The sequence below is a fragment of the Rhineura floridana genome, chromosome 7 (genome assembly GCF_030035675.1).
Source record: "Rhineura floridana isolate rRhiFlo1 chromosome 7, rRhiFlo1.hap2, whole genome shotgun sequence".
Classification (NCBI taxonomy): domain Eukaryota; kingdom Metazoa; phylum Chordata; class Lepidosauria; order Squamata; family Rhineuridae; genus Rhineura; species Rhineura floridana.
Window position 1 is genome coordinate 22100062 of NC_084486.1, and position 20901 is coordinate 22120962.

At 40.9% G+C, this 20901-nt stretch overlaps 1 protein-coding gene across 5 annotated transcripts in view; it reads left to right on the forward strand.

Moving 5' to 3' along the window:
• Positions 1-484: 484 nt before the first annotated feature.
• WAPL (WAPL cohesin release factor) overlaps positions 485-20901 on the forward strand; it is a 55138-nt gene continuing 34721 nt past the window's right edge. For 4 of the 5 annotated variants that reach the window (XR_009763898.1, XR_009763897.1, XM_061635038.1 and 1 more), the window contains exons 1-3: positions 485-674; positions 4826-5346; positions 17903-18934. Coding sequence is in view for 3 of the 5 variants with exons in the window: in XM_061635038.1 (XP_061491022.1) it covers positions 4848-5346; positions 17903-18934 (1531 nt within the window). In the remaining 2 variants the exon portion in view is untranslated. Of the gene's footprint in view, positions 752-4825; positions 5347-17902; positions 18935-20901 lie in introns of all 5 variants that reach the window. The other variant, XM_061635040.1, reaches the window with a different exon arrangement.

The following is a 20901-nucleotide window of genomic DNA, read 5'->3' on the forward strand; positions in this document are numbered from 1 at the left end:
GATATTAAGTAGGTATGCTATCAAGGGAGCCATTGGCGCGCTGAGTCAGCAAGGCTGCGGCAACTGCTGTGGCTGCATAATTCTCCAGAGACTCCAAAAGGGCCCCAAAGGGAAGTCGGCGGCGGCGGCGGCGGCGGGAGGCGGCACTCAAACGAGCCCGACAGACAACTACAAATCCTATCAGCCCTTCGTTGCGCGCGCGCACTTCGAGACCTGTCCACCGTGGTAGGGAGGCACATGCGCAACGTCGCCCGGCTTGTCGGTTGAGTAAAACGGGCCGTGATTGGCCGCGGCGAGGCCGAATGTGTTAAGCGCAGTGACGGAAGGAGCGGGGGCAAATGGCGGAGAGATGGTCCAGGGCCCTGTTGAAAGAGCACCCGCAGTAGTAGTAATAATCCCGGCGCGGAGAAAGCGACGGCGCAGGAGGAGAAGACGAAGGCGGTGGCGCTGCTGCTGGGAGAACGCGAAACCAGGCCTTTAGCCCGGGGAAGGCAGGAGAAGCAGCCGAGGCCCGGGGGCGTCGCCCGAAGAGACCGAGTGAGGGGAAGAAGTGAGCCCAGTCGGTCACTTCGTCAGACGGTGTGCTGGTCCCGGTGACGGTTGGGAATTCGAAGAGTGACTTGCGCACGAGACCGGGGAGCCCCTGCCACCTCCGCCCCTCTCCACCTATTCCGGCAGGTTTTTTTTTTTGGTTGTGTGTGTGTGTGTGTGTTTCCTCGCGCGCTCACTCCCCTTCTTGGGCCTTGTTGAGGTAAGTATTGAAAAAGGCCGACCGAACTCCTTTCGGCCTTGCCTAGTCCTCCAGAGGCAGGGGAGGAAGGGAAGGCGGTGGTGGGTCGTTATTTCTCTTTCTTCCCACGACTCTTGCATTGGAAACTTCGCAGGCCGCAAAAGGGGAGCGGGGAGAGTTGAGGCGGCCCCGGGAATGAAGCCGGGAGGGATTTATTATTTTTCTGGACACGATAGGAGAGGGGATTTGTGCGGGCCTCGTGTGCGGAGTTGACCTAGCAGGAGGCGGTTGTGGTGCTAACTTTCAAGGCTGCGTTGCCTATGTTGGCTTCCTCAGTAGTAAGACCCCCTCCTCCCCCGTTGCACACGATGACATGCATCTGTGATCGAGCTGCACTCCTGTGAGCACGCACTTGAAGGACTCGGTTCCTGGCTGAACGCGGTGAAAGTGACTTCCGAGGAAACGTGCGTGGCGAGTCGGGTTACATGCCTGCATATGTGGGTCTTATTCGCCATATAGAATCTGGTTGCACAAGGCAACTGTTCTCCTTTCCTCGCCCTCCCCTTGGGGAGTGGGCCTGTTGGAAGCGAGGGCCTTCAGTGAAGGCTGGACGGAAGGATCAGGTGGATCGAAATCCAGGGCAAGAGGCGTTGACTCTTAGTGCTGCGGCTTCCCCCTCCCTTTTCCGGGGTAAGTGGTGGTGCTGATGAGACGCGTTTGATCTCCCGTGGAATCGCCCGTTTCGACTCGGATGTTACCTCTCGGGGATAGTTGGTGAAACTACACAGGAGGCATACTCCTGTCAAGCTCTCATGTGGTCTTCCCGCACCTGCTAGGGTGGGGCTAGACGCTTTCTTGGGTTCAGTGGCTCCTCCCCACCCCTCATTGTATGGACCCCAGTACGGAAACAGGGGCCGCAATTCTGTTGCTGAGTTTGCCCCTGTGGTCGCTCTGGTGCTTTGGCTATTGCTGGTTTCGTGGATGGGGAGGCGGGAAGAAAGTAGCAGAGATGAGAGAGACAAAAGGGAAATGACGACATCTCCCTTTTCATTCTGGACGACCCTGTTGTTATTCTCCCGCCCCTGTCGTCATAAAGCATCATCATCCGTGCCTTAAGTTAAACCTAGGAAGCCCATTTTCCATTACCTAAGGCGCAGCTCCGGAAAATGCATTGTTAAGGCATGTTATCTTTAAAAGGATTGATCAGGTGAATTAGACTCTAAATGTAGCATTTTGGAAAATCATATAGTATTAATATTTAATAATGTAGTAAACTTTATGTTTTTATAGTATCTGTTTTTCTTTTTCAGTGTCCCAGTCTGTTATTATCTTAGTGGCAAGTAGTATGAAAGGGCTAGGTTGCGAACAGGAAAATAAAACTGAAGCACTCCAGGATGAGTGGAAGGGAGAAAGGGGAAGTTACTTTAGTTGCTAACATTTCAGGACTAGTTTTCCTCCTTAATAGTGAGTATGGTAATGCTCTCTTAATGTTTCATCTGATTTTGAACTTTAGACTAATTTCAGTGTTTGGAACTTACAATAATTCCAAGCTTTATTGAACTAAATTGTAGGGACTGATAGGGAACCTGAGACCCTCTAAATCTTGTGCTACAACTCTCCTAATCCCAGACCATTGGCTGTGATGGCTTGGACTGATGGGATTTGGAGTCCATCTGGAGGACCCCAGTTTCCCCATCCCCACAGTAAGGTAAAAAAATAAGGTATCATATTCTTTAAATAGGTAACTTCTAAAAAATACTGTTCAGAATACTTGTGTGCTGTTCTGACTGTCAAGTGCCCCTTGGGAAGTAACACTATTTGTTAACAACTCCTAAAGTATAAGTTGAAAAGTTACACCAGTGTGGTGCCATTGATGCCGACAGAGTGATACTAGGGCAGGTCACCTTTCGATTGCCCCTTTCACCAGCATTTTCTAGTACAATTGAGCATATGATGATCCACTGATCTATCTTTTGTTTAATAAAATGATCCACGTGAGTGTGTAAAATGGCTATATAGTAGGGTTTGCTGATATTTGTACTCTTCTGCCAAATAGCAACTTTAAACCAGCTTGAAAAACTAAATATCAATAGGATTTCTTTAAAGTAACCAGTAATGTTTAATTCCCATTAGCTCTGAAATCTTGTGATAAGGGTAACAGTAGTTATGTAGCAACCTTCCTCTAATCTCTAGTCTTGTGGGAGTAAGGATGCCTATCATTGAGAGGATTTATTTGTCCTACATTAATGAGGTGCACAGTCTTACGCTATTCCTGGACTATGTACTGTACATAGAATATTAGAATATTAGCTGTTACAGATGCTTTTCACAATCTTTATCTGGTGAGAAATCTGTGATTTTTATTTTCATGGCCTAATAACAATCAGCCATGACTTTGTACTTCTTTACTTTTATCTACTACAGTGTATTATATTCTGCTTAAGAGCTATTTTGGGGTTTTTGAAGCTGTGGCTGTTTTTGCAGCTATTTTCGTGGCTGTTTGTTGTGTGTGTACTATCATGAACAACTTCATTTCCATTCTCTGAGAAGATAATGGGATGTAAACCTAAAGAAATAGTTGCCACAGTATTGCCTTAGACTGAGGTAGAAAGAAAACAATTCACTAACAAGAACAATTAAATTGCTTATTGTACTTATATGAAATATATACGTATAAATGTCATATGATTGGGGTGGGTGGTAACAGTAAACAGAATTACTTTAGCGATATTGGCTTACTTGCACAAGATTTGTATTGAATTGTGTGGTATGTTTAAAAACATTTGTGGTATATTGAAACATCTGGTTCTCTTCTCTTTAGCTGAATGTAGTTCCTCACTCATAGTATTCAGATTTGGGATTTTTTGATTTTTGCAATTTCAGTAGGATGCACTGTGGTAGTAGTCAATAATATCATCTGAGGTCTAGAAATGTACCTTAAAAACAATATAGATAAAATCCCAAGATTCTTAGGAAAATTACCAAGAGCTATGTTAGATAAGAGTTCCCAAGGTTGATTCCATGTCACAGTTGAAGTATGGGCTATTTATTGCTAAGAACAGAACCAATATCATGACTGTGGTTTGACCACAAGAACAAGCCCTGCTATCAGTGATGATTAAAGCTGTTATATGGTAGCAACAGAGTGAGGGAATGAGCCACTGATGTTAATCATTTTAGAAGTGGCAGCCTTGAATAGTGTTGAGGTCAGAGGCAAAAGCCTGTAGCCATAGGTATGAGCCCTGCCCTCTCCCCCATCCCATGATTTAACTTCATTAATTTATTTAGAGCATTCTTACCTGCGCATCAGCCAAAAAAGGCTCCCAAGGCAGCCTTATAGATCTTTTTTTTTTAAAAAAAAAGCCATATCTGTCCTCAGGCTTGCAATTTAGAAAAGATACGGCACAAAAGGAAAAAGTGCTGTGGAGGGATGATGGAAAACTAGCAAATTCATGCACCAGTTCTTAAACATTTATCAGTTCTTTCAACAACCAGCATGGATGGAAACATTTTAGAGAGAGAAGTGGCCTTGGTTCTTCCTCTCTACTGAAGCCTGATGGAATGGTTGCCTTGGAATAGCAAGGGGAGAATTTTCTACCCTGGGTAGAAAATTTGCATTCAAGACTTGATGCAAATCCTTTCTAATTTGAATGTTGTGTTATTGTTAGTGTAAAAAGACACAGGACTATGTATACAATTGATTAGGGGGAAACCTGGTATTTTTCTTTCAATATAACTCATCAGGTGCAGTTTGTGGATGCAGTGTGAAAAAAATTAAGTTTACAGATTTTTATTTTTATTCATAACCTGTGTTATTTTAGGTCAAGGGTGACTAACTGGTGATCCCCCACTTGTTCTGAATTAGAACTCCCATCATCCCTGACCATTGGTTGTTCTGCCTGAGGCTGATGGAAGCTGTAATTTAGTAATCACTGGAGAGTCACAGGCTAGCCAGCTTTGCTTTAGGTTATATTATGTAAAAATGCCATGGGTATTGTTTGTTGTAACTATTGGTTATCTGAAAGAAGTTTCTATATGTAAGTTTTGATGTAGTAAAAATTGTGTTTTAAGAATATACCTTTTTTCTTTCTACAGAGAATATGAAACAGGAGTCAAAATGACATCCAGATTTGGGAAGACATATAGCAGGAAAGGGGGCCATGGCAGTTCAAAATTTGATGAAGTTTTTTCCAACAAACGGACTACTCTTAGTACAAAATGGGGAGAAACTACCTTTATGGCCAAGCTAGGACAGAAGAGGCCCAACATCAAGCCAGACATTTCTGAAATTCCTAAAAAACCCAGAGTAGAAGAGGAAGCAATAGAAGATCCATTTGGATTTGACAGTGATGAAGAATCCCTGCCAGTATCTTCAAAGAATGTGTCACAAGCTAAAGGTTCCTCTCAGTTGGAGTCTGTTGAAGCATCTCAGTCTGGAGACTTCTCTTCTGTACTTGAATCCAATAGCAAAATTAATCAGTCAATCAGTGAAGATATTTTGTCTAGCAAATGTGTGTCTTTTGAGAACACAGTACACGGATTAAAAGAGAAGAATTCTAACAGAAACATGGATGATAGTGACATCAAAAGCAGCAGTGTTAACACTGTACCAGCAGGTAGGCTTAATATAGGAGATTTCAAAGTTAATAGCTTGGTCAGCCTTGCAAGCTGGCCACTCTTTTGGCCAAATAACATTTTCTTCCAGATTCAGTTGCTTACCGGACCCACCACTCAAATTGTTCTGACATGGTTTTTTGGGGGTGCGTGTGTGGAGAGAAGGGTTTGTAAACTTCACATATTTGCAAGTTGGAATGTTTGATAAAACTTGCTTTCGTTTTAGCAGCTATTTGAAATGAGAAGTTAAAAATCAAGGAAGCAAGTAATTGGTTGGGGGGTCTTTTGGAGCATATTTTGAAGGTGTGCAGGGAGAGGATAAGAAGAGGAAGTCCCAGTGTATGAGTTTAAGTCTGCTAGTACAACATTGAATTCACCCTCTACAGTGGTTCTGTAGGCTTAACAATGGTTATATATCATATATATCACAACAGCCTCCACAAGTGTGACAGGTGAAATTTATATTGTTAGACTACTAAATTTGTATGATGATTCTGCCTTTGTAGAATTGAAAGTTGATGGTACACAAACTTGATAAGCATTGTGGCAGATATGTGATATTATTTTATCCATAGCATCCTGAACTGCAATTGTAAGTGTCTGAAGGCGGGTCTGGGACGGGTGCACTGTTCCTATATATCCTTGTATGGAATCCTTGTGTAAAACTTGAGTGCCAGGAGAGTTGCTGTTTCTGCTGCTGTTGCAACCAGTTCAGAGAAACTCAATGCTAATAGGTCTGATGCAAATTTTGCGAGTATCACTTCTTTCCACAGCCTATTCTTACTTTATAACGGGTAGTATCAATGTTTAGTGTCTCATTCTTCTCTGCTTTCTAAATAGCATAATATGTGACACAGCACACGGAAGAAACATTTGTGTAAGTTGGCTTTATATAATTTCTGTTATCTAGGTTCCTGACTGATAGCCCCTAATTTCAATGTGAACATAACCTTTGGAATGCTGTTCTCCAAGATACTTTTGGAAATTTTCTGTTACTAAAGTACACAGTTACTGAAAATGGATAATTGGGGTAATGTGTAGCTGTAACCTTTTTGTTAAAGTCTACTTTTACAAGGGTAGCAGGGCTACTAGTTGATCATATTTTTAAGAAATACATCAAAATTAAATATGATCAAAGCATCAGTATAAATTCCTTTTTAAGATATGCAAGGAAGGGTAAGACAACTTATATTTAATAAGCGCAAACTATAACTTGTAGTTAAGAAAATGTATATTTAATGTTCTCTTTTCATTCCATATTACAGTAACATTCACTATAATGTCCCCTCAATAATTAATTGTTCTCCCACTTACCAATTAGAGGCTACATTCCTAACAATAATGTAGCAAAGAAAACATTCTTAATTTGGGTAAAATGGCATGTAACCAATTTCTATTAACTTAGGTGTTTGCTCTTTGTTTTATTTACAGTAGGGCCCCACTCATACGGCAGGTTACGTTCCAGGCCCCCGCCGAAAAGTGAAAACTGCCAGAAAGTGGGGCCCAACTTTATTCCAGCTGGAGCACATGATCAGCTGGAGCGTGGGAGCTCTAGCTGCAGCGCTCCAGATGACATCAATCAGCTGGAGCGCACGATCAGCTGGAGCGCAGAGAGCTTGCACGCTATAGCTGATCGCAGTCAGCTGGAGTGCGTGATCAGCTGGAGCGCAGGGAGCTCCAGCCGCCACACTCCAGCTGATCATGCACTACAGCTGATCAGCTGGAGCTGATCGCTGTCAGCTGGAGCGCGGTGGCTGGCGCTCCGCATGCTCCAGCTGATCACCCTGCTGGCTCTGCCGTATTAGCGGGGCGCCGAAAAGCGGGGCCCTACTGTATTTCATTTCTGAATTGTTTCCCATGAGGCATTCTGAAGCAATTTACCCTTGGCGGCAGGGAAACTGAGAGCCGGACATTTAGTAACTGTGGGTGCATGCCCGGGGCCCGCCTCCGACTAGTCTATTTTAATTCTAAGCCTTTTTCTGTGTGAGCTTTTATAATAGGAGTTTTTTTTATAGTGTATTGGGCTCTATTTGCCTTTTGATATTTGACTGGTTGTACTATATTGTGATGGCCATTGGATACAAACAATAAAAGTATTATTATTATGAAGCAATTTACAATATAATAACAAACATACACAATGAGATACATACATACACACACATGTAAGCTAAAACAATTGTATATATAAACTACTTAAAACTACAACACATATATAATCAATTCAAATTTGGTGGACTGAGATAAATGACTGCTTAGAAGATTTGGTGAAAATCTTCAACAGGTGCCAGAAGGTCAATGGAGATTATGCTTGTCTGATATATAATGTGAGGGAGTTGCAAAGAGTAAGTGCCACCACAGTAAAGGCTCAATTCCAACATTTTGTGGAACAGACCTCTTGATAAGATGCCATCTGCAGGATTATCTGTTCTGTAGAACATAGTCTCATCCCCTACGTACCCAATGGATTACTATCATTTAGGTATCATGCTGCCAAGCTTTGTATACCAGTACCTTGAACAAACTTTGAGCCTGGATTCAGATGACACACTAAGATAAACCATGGTTTAGCCCTAAGTGCAGCAGGACTGGGGGCAATCTCCAGACTGGGAACCCATGCATTTAGCTTAGTGTGATGTGAGCTGTCTCTCACAAACCAAATGATCCTAGTTCTAGTCTAGATATTACACAAGTGGTATCTGCAACAAAATACTCCCCTGGAGAGTGCTTGTGGTCAGGGTGCCAACCAGCCATGTTTTTTCCCCTGATGCTCTATTCCATTTTCCTTTCTCCTGGTTTTCCACCCCATGCCTCAGCACTTCTCTGTTCAGTTCCCATTGGGCTGTTTTTGGATCAACACCTTGCTTAAGATTTTCCCCCTCTAAAGTGTTTTTGTGCTTCTGCAAACCTTGGGCTTTGCCCAATTATGCTGATAGTTTCCCTGTGTGTGTAGCTGGTATCATTTTGGCTACATAAGGACCAGCAATCTGAGAATGAGTTTGCTTTTAGAACAGTAGTTCCCAGACTTTTTCCCCTCTTGAAAAATTGTTGATGGCCTTGGCAGATCACTTAATGATTTTTCTGCATGTTTAACAATTGTAATGTGCTGGGCTAGGTGCTATATGATTTTTAATTGTATTTTTATTGCTTGCATTATTTCTTATATTGTATTTTATTGTACTACATTTTGTATTCCATAGAATTCAAATTGTAACATACTAAAATACAGTATGAAGGAAAAGGAGCAATACAAATACAATTAAAATTAATATGAATATTTAATCAGGACATGCTGCAGACTGCCTGAATGAAGCTTGTGGACCGTTGGTGATCCACAGAACACATTTTGGGACCGCCTTAGAATTTAGGATGTGGACTTTGCCTCTTAGAAGATTTTGAGGTCATTTCACAAATGTTTGCCACAGAGTGTACACTTAACAGGAAGCTGTAGCCAATCTTAGCTCCTTGTGTGTTTGCAAACTTGGACTTGCTGTATTCATATGTTAGAATTCTAAGTATACATTTCAATAGTGCTTATGTAACACATTTGCCTATGTTCAAAGCACTTCACATACATTATTTTAGTAATCCTTGTAAAAACTGCAAGATAGTATTCCTGTTGTGCAACTTGTTTCCCAATATCTTGCAAGTTTGTCAACTTCTCAGATTATAATATTATTTTAGAACGGTAAAAAGCAGAAAAACCATAACCAGTTGCTTGTGATCAAAGCATAAGGGGTATTTTAGTTTTGAAAGAAAAAGTAACTTATGACAAGTGCAATATAATTGGTTTTGGTTTTTTAAATTGTTTTGAAAATGTAGAAATACTGAGATCTCCACTTTGCATAGTAGGAAAAATAAGGAAAGCGGAAATATGATTGAAAACTGTTTCTCTTTTTTTTAGCCATTTGTGTGTGGAGTGAAAAGAAGTTACCTTCTAAAATTGGAGTGGGCCAAGATAAATGTGTATGTTATGTGTGGCAGGGATTTGGCTTTTTGCTTGGTGCTTAACTTTGATAACATTAAGAAGTGGCAGGGTTGATTTGATTTAAATCAAATTGATTTAAATCATGATTTAAATCGCTTCTCTGGACTCAGTTTTAATGATTTTAATCACAATTTAAATCACTAGTGAGGAAAAGTCTATTTAATCATCTTTTTGTAGGAGAAGTACATTATTATTTAATATAACCTAATACATATTCAGAGATGTAGGTTTTCTTAGAAGATAGGTACACATTAAGCAATTATTCTGAATAGTTTTCAGATTAATTAAAACATGGGTTGTAATTTGCTTATTTTAGTACTAAAGCAGAATGAACTTGTGGAGTCATTCAGGAGATGAACCAGCTCTGACTGTTGAATTAATCATGATATTTTTGTCATGATGTGCCAGAATCACCACCACCAAACAGGCTTTTAAATTGTACTAATAAGATTGTTTAATCTTCTGGTTAGTTTTCTTCTTCAACAAACAACGTTAACAAAACATGCACATGGATTTTTGAATGGTTAACTATTTCATTTTTTAGATAAATATAAAGTTCCTTAAAAAACATTTAGGCAATTTCAGCCAAGTCAACATGAGAAACTTAAAATATTGGATACAGTTAACTCAGTCTTTACCTTTGTCTTCCTTGTTCATTGTCTGCAAGCTTTCCTGGTTTTTTTGGTTCCCAACTTATTTCTCAGTTTTGAATGAATTAGTCCAAAGGAAGAAAAAATTCTCTCTGCACCTGAGGAAGAGACTACTGCCTTCAAATGGATTACCACTTCAGTGGTCTCCTCCTTGTTCAGATCTCCTCAATCTGCCCACATTCTCTATTCATTAACCTTTTCTATCTTTGCACAGAGAGAGGCAAGGCAGAGAGAGAGAGAATGTGCACTTTATGCACACCACCTGCAGAATAGGACTGATCAGGTTATCTCCCATCTACATAAACTACTGTTAACATATTCATATAATATAACAAGAAGTTGTGTAATTAGTATTCATGATGATATCTTTGATCTAGGCTCTTTTTAAACTAATTTTTTAAAGAAAATTTTGAAATCAATTAAAAAATTTAAAAATCCAATTTGTTAAAAAAACCATTGATTTTTATGAACCCTGAGAAGTAGTTGAGTGTCGTTCTCCCTTTTAAACATTTTTAAAGCCTTGCAGCGCTCTAGCATCTCTGCAGCTTCCCATGGGAACCTTGGAAGCATGGCCTGTTGATGAGGCTGCAAAGGTGCAAGGCTTTTTTAAAAAAAACTAAAGAAAGAACGGTGCTCTGCTACCTTGTATGTCCAGGTGTCTGCTAAGCAAAAAGCCAACCCTCCCCATACTCCATCAAAAATTTAGTGAACTTCTGCTGCCTCTCCAAGTGAAAAATAATCTGCTTTTGTGAATTCTTGTTGTATTTTGTGAATACTTACTAAATCAGGCTTCTGCTTTTGCTGCACCTGCTGTAACGTGGAGTTGGGGCTTGTGCATCCTCCCTACAAACAGCACTAAAGGTTACTTGGAATTTATAAATCACATCTGTATGACAGTGTGGGGAACCTTTGGTTCTCCAAGCTGTTGGCTGAATTGCAACTCCCATCATCCCTGCCCATGCTTGCTGAAGCTGATGAGAGTTGTAGTTCAATAACATCTCCAGAGCCAAAGGCTCACCACTCTTGGTATATGAGATCAAGGGGTCTACACTTCTGTATGTTACTGCAGAAGCAGAGAAAACAGATGACTGACTTGCTTGTGGTTCTGTTTTACTCACAAAAGCAAAAGGCTTGGCATAATGTCCAAATGGTTTTACATTTCATACATAGCTTGTGATTTAACACAAAGACAGGTGTGTTTGTTACTAGTTTCTGAAGTTCTTGTGCCTAAAAGCTGGATAAAAGGTCTGAGGTATAACAGGATATGAAGTTCAGGTGAAAATCATAGAGTAGTAATACTATTCATTAGCAAAATCCACCTGCTCAAGAACTGTAGAAAAACAAATCATGTTTACGAGAAATCTCTGGTGTGCTCAAATTAAATCCCATAGAGTAATACTCACCTGGATTCCTGAAATACTTCATAAAATAACAAGTGTTAATTTGCTAAGCATGTGCTTGCATAGATAATAAAATCATGGTAGTATACCACATATATTTACGTGATTGTGTAGTCTCTAGATCTGATATCTCTAAGCTGTGACCCAGCAAATGATTACATCATCTACTTTCTTAAACGCATAATTGGGCACTCAAAGGAGTCCGACATCTCACAAAATGTGGTCCCTACAGCAAGTGTGGAGCTACTGGAGATTTGAAGTTAACAGGGCTCTACTATATTCTCATGTCTAATAGTGACGATTCTAATGCATTTAAAAAGTGGGTTGCTTTTGATTTACCATCAGATTGATAATATTTACACGTAACACTAAACCATAGCTTAGCAGCAACAAGCCACAGTGAGCCTTGGGTTTGCTTTCTCCTCACCTTATCCTGTTGTGATCCTGTCCAGCCTAGAGGAGAAGTTCAGAAGTGTCCACTTTTGTTTAACATGTTTGTCATGTTGGCTAGACCAACCATTGGTTAGTTTCATACAAGTCACCTTCAAACAATAGTTATTGAAGCTGGCTTCTTTCAACTAAACATTATTAAGATTAACCACAGTTCTGGATCCAGATGTCATGGCAAGCTCTGGTTATTCAAAAATGCGAACAAACACTTCTGAACTTCTTCCAGGCACGTGGGAGGAGGAACGGGGTGAAGCAAATGAGCCTGCGTTTTGCTGCGGCTTGTTTATTCTCATTCATATCACACTGAACCTTGGTTTACTGTGATGTGCCAATATGGCCACTGTGTATACTTTTTAAAATCGGAATATGAGCCACGGATAGGCCTGACATTAAGATGAGCGTTAATGGCAATTGTTTATGTAGCTATTGTAGATGTCGCCCCCCTCCTGCAAACCATAGTACAAGCTAATAGGTTTTGCAATTATACAAAGTCAAATATATAAAATCTAGAACAGGGTGGCTAACCTGTGGCTTTCCAGATGTTGCTGGGCTATGACTTCCATCAGTTGCAGCCAGCATTGCCAGTGGTCAGGGAAGATGGTAGTCCAGGAATGCCTGGACAGCCACAGGTTAGCTACCCATGATCTAGAGACCAAGCAAAGCCTGTTTATATTCCAGAGAGATCTGCTGTTAAAAAGTTAGAATGAGTTTTTTGTGTATAGAGAAGAGGGTTTGATCTTGCCTTCTGGCTTTCTTGATAACACTCTAGTGTGTGCAATCATGAGTTGTAGTTGGGAGGAGTTTACTTAATGTTTACTTCCTGATAGAAGCTTGAGCTCTGTGAATGAGAGATCATGCTAATGAAGAGCTTTTGTAATAAAACATAAAGTACTTTCCATGCCTTTCCTCTCTCTTAAAACTGGGTGGGTTTAAGAATAACATCTGTTTGAAGGAGTTTGCTTTCCTTATGTAGGTGAAATGGAGGTATATAGATGGCATGCCAGTTTAAGAGGGATTAAGTGCAGTCAAGCTAGGCTTATCGTTTCCCCTCTCTGTAGCCCCAGAGTTAGTACTTGACAGTCACACAGCCTTTGAGTAGAGGCACTACTCTTTCATGAGTAGTGCAATTTTCTTTAATAGTGAGTGATTATTTTATGCAAATCTTTACAAATGTAGAGTGAGACAACTCTTTCCAGGCACGTGTTCTACAAACGCAGTTCAGTCCTTCTATCTCTGCTCCTTTTTGACTTAAATTCCTGAAAGTATGGACTTTATATTTGTGCACTTTGATACTACTGGTATTGAGCTTAAAGGATGGTTCTGTTGTCTTTTCTGTCCCTTAGAACTGTAGGAATACAGTAGAGGCATGCATAGTTATTTCTGAATAAATTATTCAGATTAGAATTTAGAGATATATACATTCATTATATTTATTGCTGTCTACCCTTCCTATTAAATATCAGCCATCATTGTCTATAAAAATACACAAGCATGTTATGGTATGGAAATGGTTAAGATAATAGAGGCTGGTCCATTTGGGTGAATAGGGCATTGTTCCACTAACCTCAGTTTGCCCTTAGCTAGCCCCCACCTGCCTGCTGTCTTGTGTACAACTAATCAGGGGTGGAGCTGCCTATCATTGGCTCTGGCTTCACTTGCTCCTGGGTTCCCTGCCTTCTGCTCTACCAGTCCCAGTGGCAGAGCTTGGAAAAGTTACTTTTTTGAACTACAACTCCCATCAGCCCAATCCAGTGGCCATGCTGGCTGGGGCTGATGGGAGTTGTAGTTCAAAAAAAGTAACTTTACCTAGCTCTGCCCAGTGGGCACCAGCTGCCACTGGGTTAAGGAGAACAGCTGCTGGAAAGAGTCTAGATGAGAAGGCTATGCAAAGGTTACATAAAGATTAGAGCAACTGCTCACCCAACAAAGGTTGTGAAGAGGCAGTATATAAAACAAACTTTTAAGTGGAGCAATCCTAAATGATTAGCTCCTTACACCACCCCTCCCACCTGCACTAGTCATGCTTCCTGTTCACTCTAATGGCAGCTGATGCTCTCTATTATGTATACATGGGAAGATTTCCTTCCCCATTAGCTTCATCACTGGCAGAGGTGGGTCTCCCCTGGAGAGCTACCTGCTACCAGCATGAGGAGGAAGTGTTGCTAATGTAAGGTGGCAGGACTGATTGGAGATTTCTTGTGACATTTCTGTCTCCCTTTAGTACAGAAGCATGGCTTATGGAGGCATTCTTGATACTTCCTGTGTTGCAGAGAGCGGAGGGTTACTTTTTCCTGGACACAAGTGTAGGCAATGGCAGGTTTGATTCTGCATCTTGTATCATAAAGATGCAAATGTGGGATTCAGTTGCAAGTTTTCAATGAGATGAGAGATTGGCATATACTTTAAGATTACATAGCAAAGAAACATAACAGGCTGCTGGCGGTGGGGTGGGAGAGTGCTCCATTTTTCCCACTGTCAGCCTGCTTGCTTGCCTGGATGAAATTCTTTGTTGCTAGTGATAAGTAGGTGAGTAGCTTCAAAATAAAACCAATGATAAACAGTAATGATAAATAGCACAAAAACTATTTATTTGCAACCATAAAGCCTTCATGAAAAAAGTCGATACTTAAAACTCTACAAGACAAACTTCAGTTGAAAGGGAATTCTACAACTTAAGTGCCTTCAGGCCTACCTTTCAGTGGCGTTGCTAGCAGGGTGCAGGGGGTGCGGACCGCACCCGGGTGACACCATGAGGGGGGTGACACCCAGATCCGCCCCGACACGGGGCAGGGCGCCCGTGCCGTTGCCCGGCAAAGGAGCCAAAAAGTGCTCCGGGTCAGCGTCGGAGCAGCCACCTCCTCGCAGGCAGGCAGGCGAGACCGGGAGCAGCGTTGGTGGGGTGAGGGAGGCGCACTGGCGTTCCCAGGCCTGCTTCTCCGGCTGGGTGTCCCTCTGGCGTGCGCCCTCCCAGGGGCATGGCTGGCTGGCTGGCCTCGCGAGTACTTGTGCGCGCACACTCAACAGGAGATTTGGGGGCTCACCAAGGAGTTCCCGCACCGGGTGACACCAGCCCTAGCGACACCACTGCTACCTTTACAAAAGAGAACAGTGTAAAACTGAAGATAAATGCCTCCTGCTGCTTATTTCTCTGGCCACCTCAGCCAAAAATGACAGATACAAGACTTGAATTCAACTATGTGATAGTGGAAGTAGAAGGTATTTCTCTTCATGGAAGGGGGGTCCAGTCTCCCTGTGTCATCTTCAGAAGTGGCCTTTCACTGGATGAGGGGCTGTAGCAGGAGGAGGGTGAAGCAGGAAAACCTCACTTCTCATAGTTACGCTTGTGGTTTGCTGGATTAAACAGGCAAAGAGGCCCCCAAGGTTCATGAGAAATGTAACAGCAGCAAAACTGGAGAGAATGGATGCTATGGCTATGTGAAGATTTGGGTCTTGTACGATAACTGCTTTTCTTCCTCTAGACTTCTCTTCCTACTAGCCTCCTTCTATTACATCTAGTTGGTTGCATTGTTATATGGATTTTTCTGCAGGAGTAAAATTCACAAGTCCTGTCAGTTTTGCAAATACTTCTAGGTCAGAGTGATGCAAATTGTTCACAGGAAAGAAGGTCAGACAGCCACATTTAACATTGCCGTTAAGTGTAGTTAAAAAGCATTTCTAATGATGATGTGATCTGATACTTTACTTCACAACAATCCTGTGAAAACGTTCACCAATTATAAAATGTTAACTGAGGTCGAGAAAATAGAAAGTGACTTGTTGGAATTGCCCCTACATTGTCACAGCTGGGCAGAGGTTTGAACCTAGGTCTCTAAAAATTTCAGTGCAGTACCTGACCTAGTGAATCACAGTAACTGCAGTTACTTCCTGTTATGCACAATTTAATCTGTTTACAGGAGTAAGGGAGCTACTAGTCTTATCTAGCTGACAAGTTGCACTTAATGTTGGAACAATGAATGCAGAAATTTCTAGTACTGAGGAAATTTTTAAACTTTTTTGAAGAGGTTTCTCATAACTGACATCCCACTGGACTGCTGGCAAACCCACCTGCAGGTTAAGGTGTGTTACTGTATTCAAAACCTCATCTTACTTTGCCCTTTGGGACAATAACTCACTTCATTTAATTATTGGAAACTTAAATTCATTTAATTATTGGAAAAAATAATTTCCCCCTATATTTATTTCAGTGCATTCTCTCATTCTTGTTATTTACTGTCTTTTTCTGTGTATCATTCAGATGTTTAGGGGACCAAAGCTGCAACTCAATTATCCCTGTATGCTGTGAATCTACATCTTTTTGGTTGGGGAGGGGTTTTGTTTAAGTTTACCTGAAAATTGTTTCGCGTTCTGCTAACCTCCGTTAAAGTCAATTGCTTGAACTTAAAACTTGTCCCAGGAAACTAGTGCTTAATATGGATCTTGGCAGTTGTCATGAAAAGTATATCCCAGAATGTGATATTACACCACTATTAACAGGGATGCTACACAGCTATTGTAAGCGGATATTCTAGCACAAAAGAATGCAATTTAAATGAGCTGTCTATACAATACTGTTTGCGGAACACTTTTTTGAACTCTCTTGAAGGCTATATAAAATGCTATGTGCCACATTCCCAGGGTCCCTGATCCCTCAGAACTTAGACAGTTGTCCTTGCTTCTATCAGATGCAGACTTCGCTTTCTTCTCAGTCTTACCAGAGCAACCTGCCTGTCATGGTAGCGGGTGGGCAAGTGGCCAAACTCACCTGATGCCAGTTATAATACCCTCCTTTCAGAGGCAGCCTTCCTCAGGCTTTTCCTTTGCCTCTGTTCCGCTCCCATTCCCTGGCGCTCTCTGAGGCTTATAAGCCATTAGCCCAAGTCTGGAGCTTGCAAACTCATCAGCCCCACAAATTAAAATGAAACCTAACTAAAATAGGTCCCAAAATAGGGAAAATATTAGTTGTAGAGAGATGTGGCTTGAAGGGGTATGGAGGAAATGTTTTTCAAGACAGATCTGGGGGCGGGGACCCCTGGTGGGTTAAAAATGGTGCTTACTGAGGGACATGGTGGGGAGGAAGATGTTGAGATTTTTTTAAAAAAAAAGGATTTGGGAAAGACAACGAAGTACAAGGAAAATGAATGGATGAGTGAAACTGAGGGAAAAAGTGATGAAGCAGAAATCTAAGAAAGGGGGGAAATAAAAGGGAAAACGATTGAAAAAAAATGAAGAAGAGAGAAACGAGGGGAAAATATACTGAGGAAAATTGGTTGAATAAGAATGGAAAGAGAAATAGGGAAAGTAAGAAATTTTGAAGGAAAAATGCAAGGGAAGTGAAAGAAGGGAAGTGGGCTGAAGGAAACAAAAATGGGGGGGAATAGTGAAATAAAATCGGGGTGCGGGCACAGTGCACTGAGGATGGGATCTGGAAAGCTTGAAGGAAAAAAGTACCTTCAACTAAATGTAATAACTTGATCTGACCTGTCTTTCTAACATTGTTTACTATGGGTTTTGGTCTAGGTTTGGTATGATCCTAAACAGTGTTAACATGGCTTGGCCCAAGGATCTATAACTTATACCTAATGAGAGTTTGGATGCATATATAAGAGTAATCTTATGCAAGACTATGGCTGATGCTGTTCTATTAACATTCCAGGCTGAGTTTGCATTGAGGTATTATTGGGTAACCTGGGTTGGAGTGTGATGAAAGTGGGTAGAGTGGCAACATTGGTTAGCAAACACCAGGCATGTTATGCAAATGTTTGTTTTGTTTTTGCTGTAGAAGAAAACTGCAGCTATGGAGTTACTGTCTCCTACCCTGCCAGTTGCTTATTTTGTTTTGCAGATGGGTAGAGATATGTTTTGTTCACTGGCCTGATGGTTGCCTTGTATCACTAAAGAACAGAGGGTAATATTGTAGTGAGCCTATAATATCAAATAACTGTCTTGTTAATGTGCCAACACTGGGAAATAGCTATCTGTTGAACATTCCTCTGACTATTCTTTTATCATTTATAGAAGAAAAAATGTTTACAATATCAGCTATATTTAATTACTGGTTTTTGTTTTATAGATATAGTACACAATTTTAATGATGAGAACAGTCACTTCATCTACAAGAATACTGAAGACAATAATATAATTAATGCTGAAACAGCTGAAATCTCTGGGTATAATATTGAAATCAAGGAATCGCATGATTCTTGGGACTCCCATATTGGGAAGACAGACTCTCCATCAGAAGTATCACATACTACGGGATCATTAGTAACTGGCTTGTATGAGTGGGAAGATGAGAATGAAGATACCCAAAGAGGAGAATATATGTTGAGTTTTGATGATGAACCACTTTCAGAAATAAAAAGCAAGGATGAAGATCTGGTTAAAGAAGAAATGAAAAGTCCAAAGGAAGCCATTAGCGAAGAACTGGTGCAAACTGTTCTCAGGCCAAGTAATTGTCGGACATATTGTAGATCCAACAAAACAAAATCACAGGGGATGACAAATTTTGATAAGCTACTGGATGGCACTCTTCAACCTTTAGCCAAAGCAAACAGTGATTCAAATACTGATGGTTTGAACCCAGTGAGAAAAGTTGCTTTAAGTAGTGGGACCAGTTGTAGAGGGACAATTGGAAGGACTAGAGACTACACTGTTCTCCATCCATCATGTTTATCGGTTTGTAACGTTACTATACAAGATACCATGGATCGTATTGATGAATTTGCAACAGCTGCACCTACTGATTTGGGAGAAGCAGGACGTCTAAGAAAGAAAGCCGATATGGCAACAACCAAGACAACAACTAGATTTCGACCTAGCAATACCAAATCCAAAAAAGATGTCAAATTGGAATTCTTTGGGTTTGATGACAGTGATGAAGGAGGGGGTGGTGAAGGTGGCTCTAGAACGTCTGGAAGCTCAAATTATAAAATTAAATATTTTGGTTTTGATGACTTGAGTGAAAGTGAGGATGACGATGAAGAGCGGCAGTTAGAAAGAAAAGTTAAGAAAAGAAACAGAACAGCACCATCTTCTTCAATTCAGTCCATTTCTGATGGAAGTGAGAACTACTCACAGGACAGTCAGTCGAGCACCAATCCAGGTAAGGTTAATTTGTTGCCTTTGTATCACAATTTAACAGGTGTAATTTGATAATTACTTGATTTATTAAGCCAAGAGTGGACATCAGATTGTTTCTCTCTTGCGCCCCCCCCATTGCATGCCAGTTTCAATGCTTCTCTTCTATTTAGTTTAGAACAGTTTCCTGTTGCATTTTAATTGGGGAACCATGGCTTAATCTTTGCCAAGTGATTTCATAGACGTTCCACTGAAGTCTCATCAGAATATTGGGACATTGAGGTGATTTCTTTGTACTTTATATCAGCCTGTCTTGGAAATAAAAAACAAATCCTTGAACTTGGTGATGGCTTCGTGTCTTTCTGAACAAGATCAAAGTATTGACTTTTATTTTTGGTATGTAGTGGTAAATATGCAGACTGAAAAATTAAGACCTCTTTCCTTTATTTACATAAGGTGATGGTGTAGAGTTATACTGAGTGTGCAAAAGTATATGAGGTTTGAAATCTTCAACCACCTAGGCCTAAGGTAGGAGGGGAATGTAGTAAACCTAAAGCATTCTTGGATTCTCTACAAGTAGTAAAAAGTAGTTTAGGTAACAGCAAACTGGAATCAGTCTCCAAAATGACCTGTAGAATCCTTGACCATGTAGAGAGAGCCTTATATGTGTATCCTGTTTAGTTGAATATCAAAAAGGATATTATAGAGTTGGAAAAGGTTCAGAAGAGGGTAACCAGAATGATCAAGGGGATGGAGCGACCCCTTTATGAGGAAAGGTTGCAGCATTTGGGGCTTTTTAGTTTAGAGAAAAGGCGTGTCAGAGGAAACATGATAGAAATGTATAAAATTATGCATGGCATTGTGAAAGTGGATACAGAAAAGTTTTTCTCCCTCTCATAATACTAGAACTCATGGACATTCAAATAAGCTGAATGTTGGAAGATTCAGGACAGACAAAGGGAAGTACTTCTTTACTCAGCGCATAGTTAAACTATGGAATTTGCTCCCACAAGATGCAGTAATGGCCACCAGCTTGGACGGCTTTAAAAGAAGATTAGACAAATTCATGGAGGACAGGGCTATCAATGGCTACTAGCCATGATGGCTGTGCTCTGCCACCCTAGTCAGAGGCAGTATGTTTCTGAAAACCAGTTGCCGGAAGCCTCAGGAGGGGAGAGTGTTCTTGCACTCAGGTCCTGCTTGCGGGCTTCCCCCAGGCACCTGGTTGGCCACTGTGAGAACAGGATGCTGGTCTAGATGGGTCACTGGCCTGATCCAGCAGGCTTTTCTTATGTTCTTATGTTCTTATATATATTGGTGAAGTAGCTTGGAACTTCATTGAGGTATTAAGTAAGTCAAAATCATGGTAGAGAACTTGTATGTTTGATTCCATCTGATGAAGACCTTCTCCTCCAGTGATTAACTGTGGTCCTATGAAATAAATGGAAGTCATTGCTGTAATTTCATGCATTGAATGTTCAGTCTGCAAAAGCTAAATCTCATGTCACCGGCATGAGGAAGGATGTACTACTGTTGGAGTAAAACACATGAAATGCTTCATCAGCAAGGTGGACAGGTTAAGCCGGTTAGTCACTGTAGAGATGGTTGCTTTAGCCAAAATAAACATGAATTAATTGCAGAGAAGGAGAGATTTAAGTAGAATTAAGTATCAGAGATTACAGCCCAGCTACTTTAAAGATGAGTCTTGGTTCCCTGTAAACATTTCAAAATGAAGTCCTCTCTTACTGGTTCTCCAAATAGCCTAAAAATATAAACGCTAGAATAGATTTAGTTTCAACAAACAACTCTTATATCCTCCTTATAGTGCCATGTTAAAAATTGCAACAACCTGTTGTATTAAAGATTACCTGCATTGTGATCCCATGCCATAGGTTGGTTGGTTGAATCTTCTAATGAAAATTGAGATTACATTTAATTTCTTTTTCTTTCTTTCTTTCTTTCTTTCTTACATTTATACCCCGCCTTTCTTTT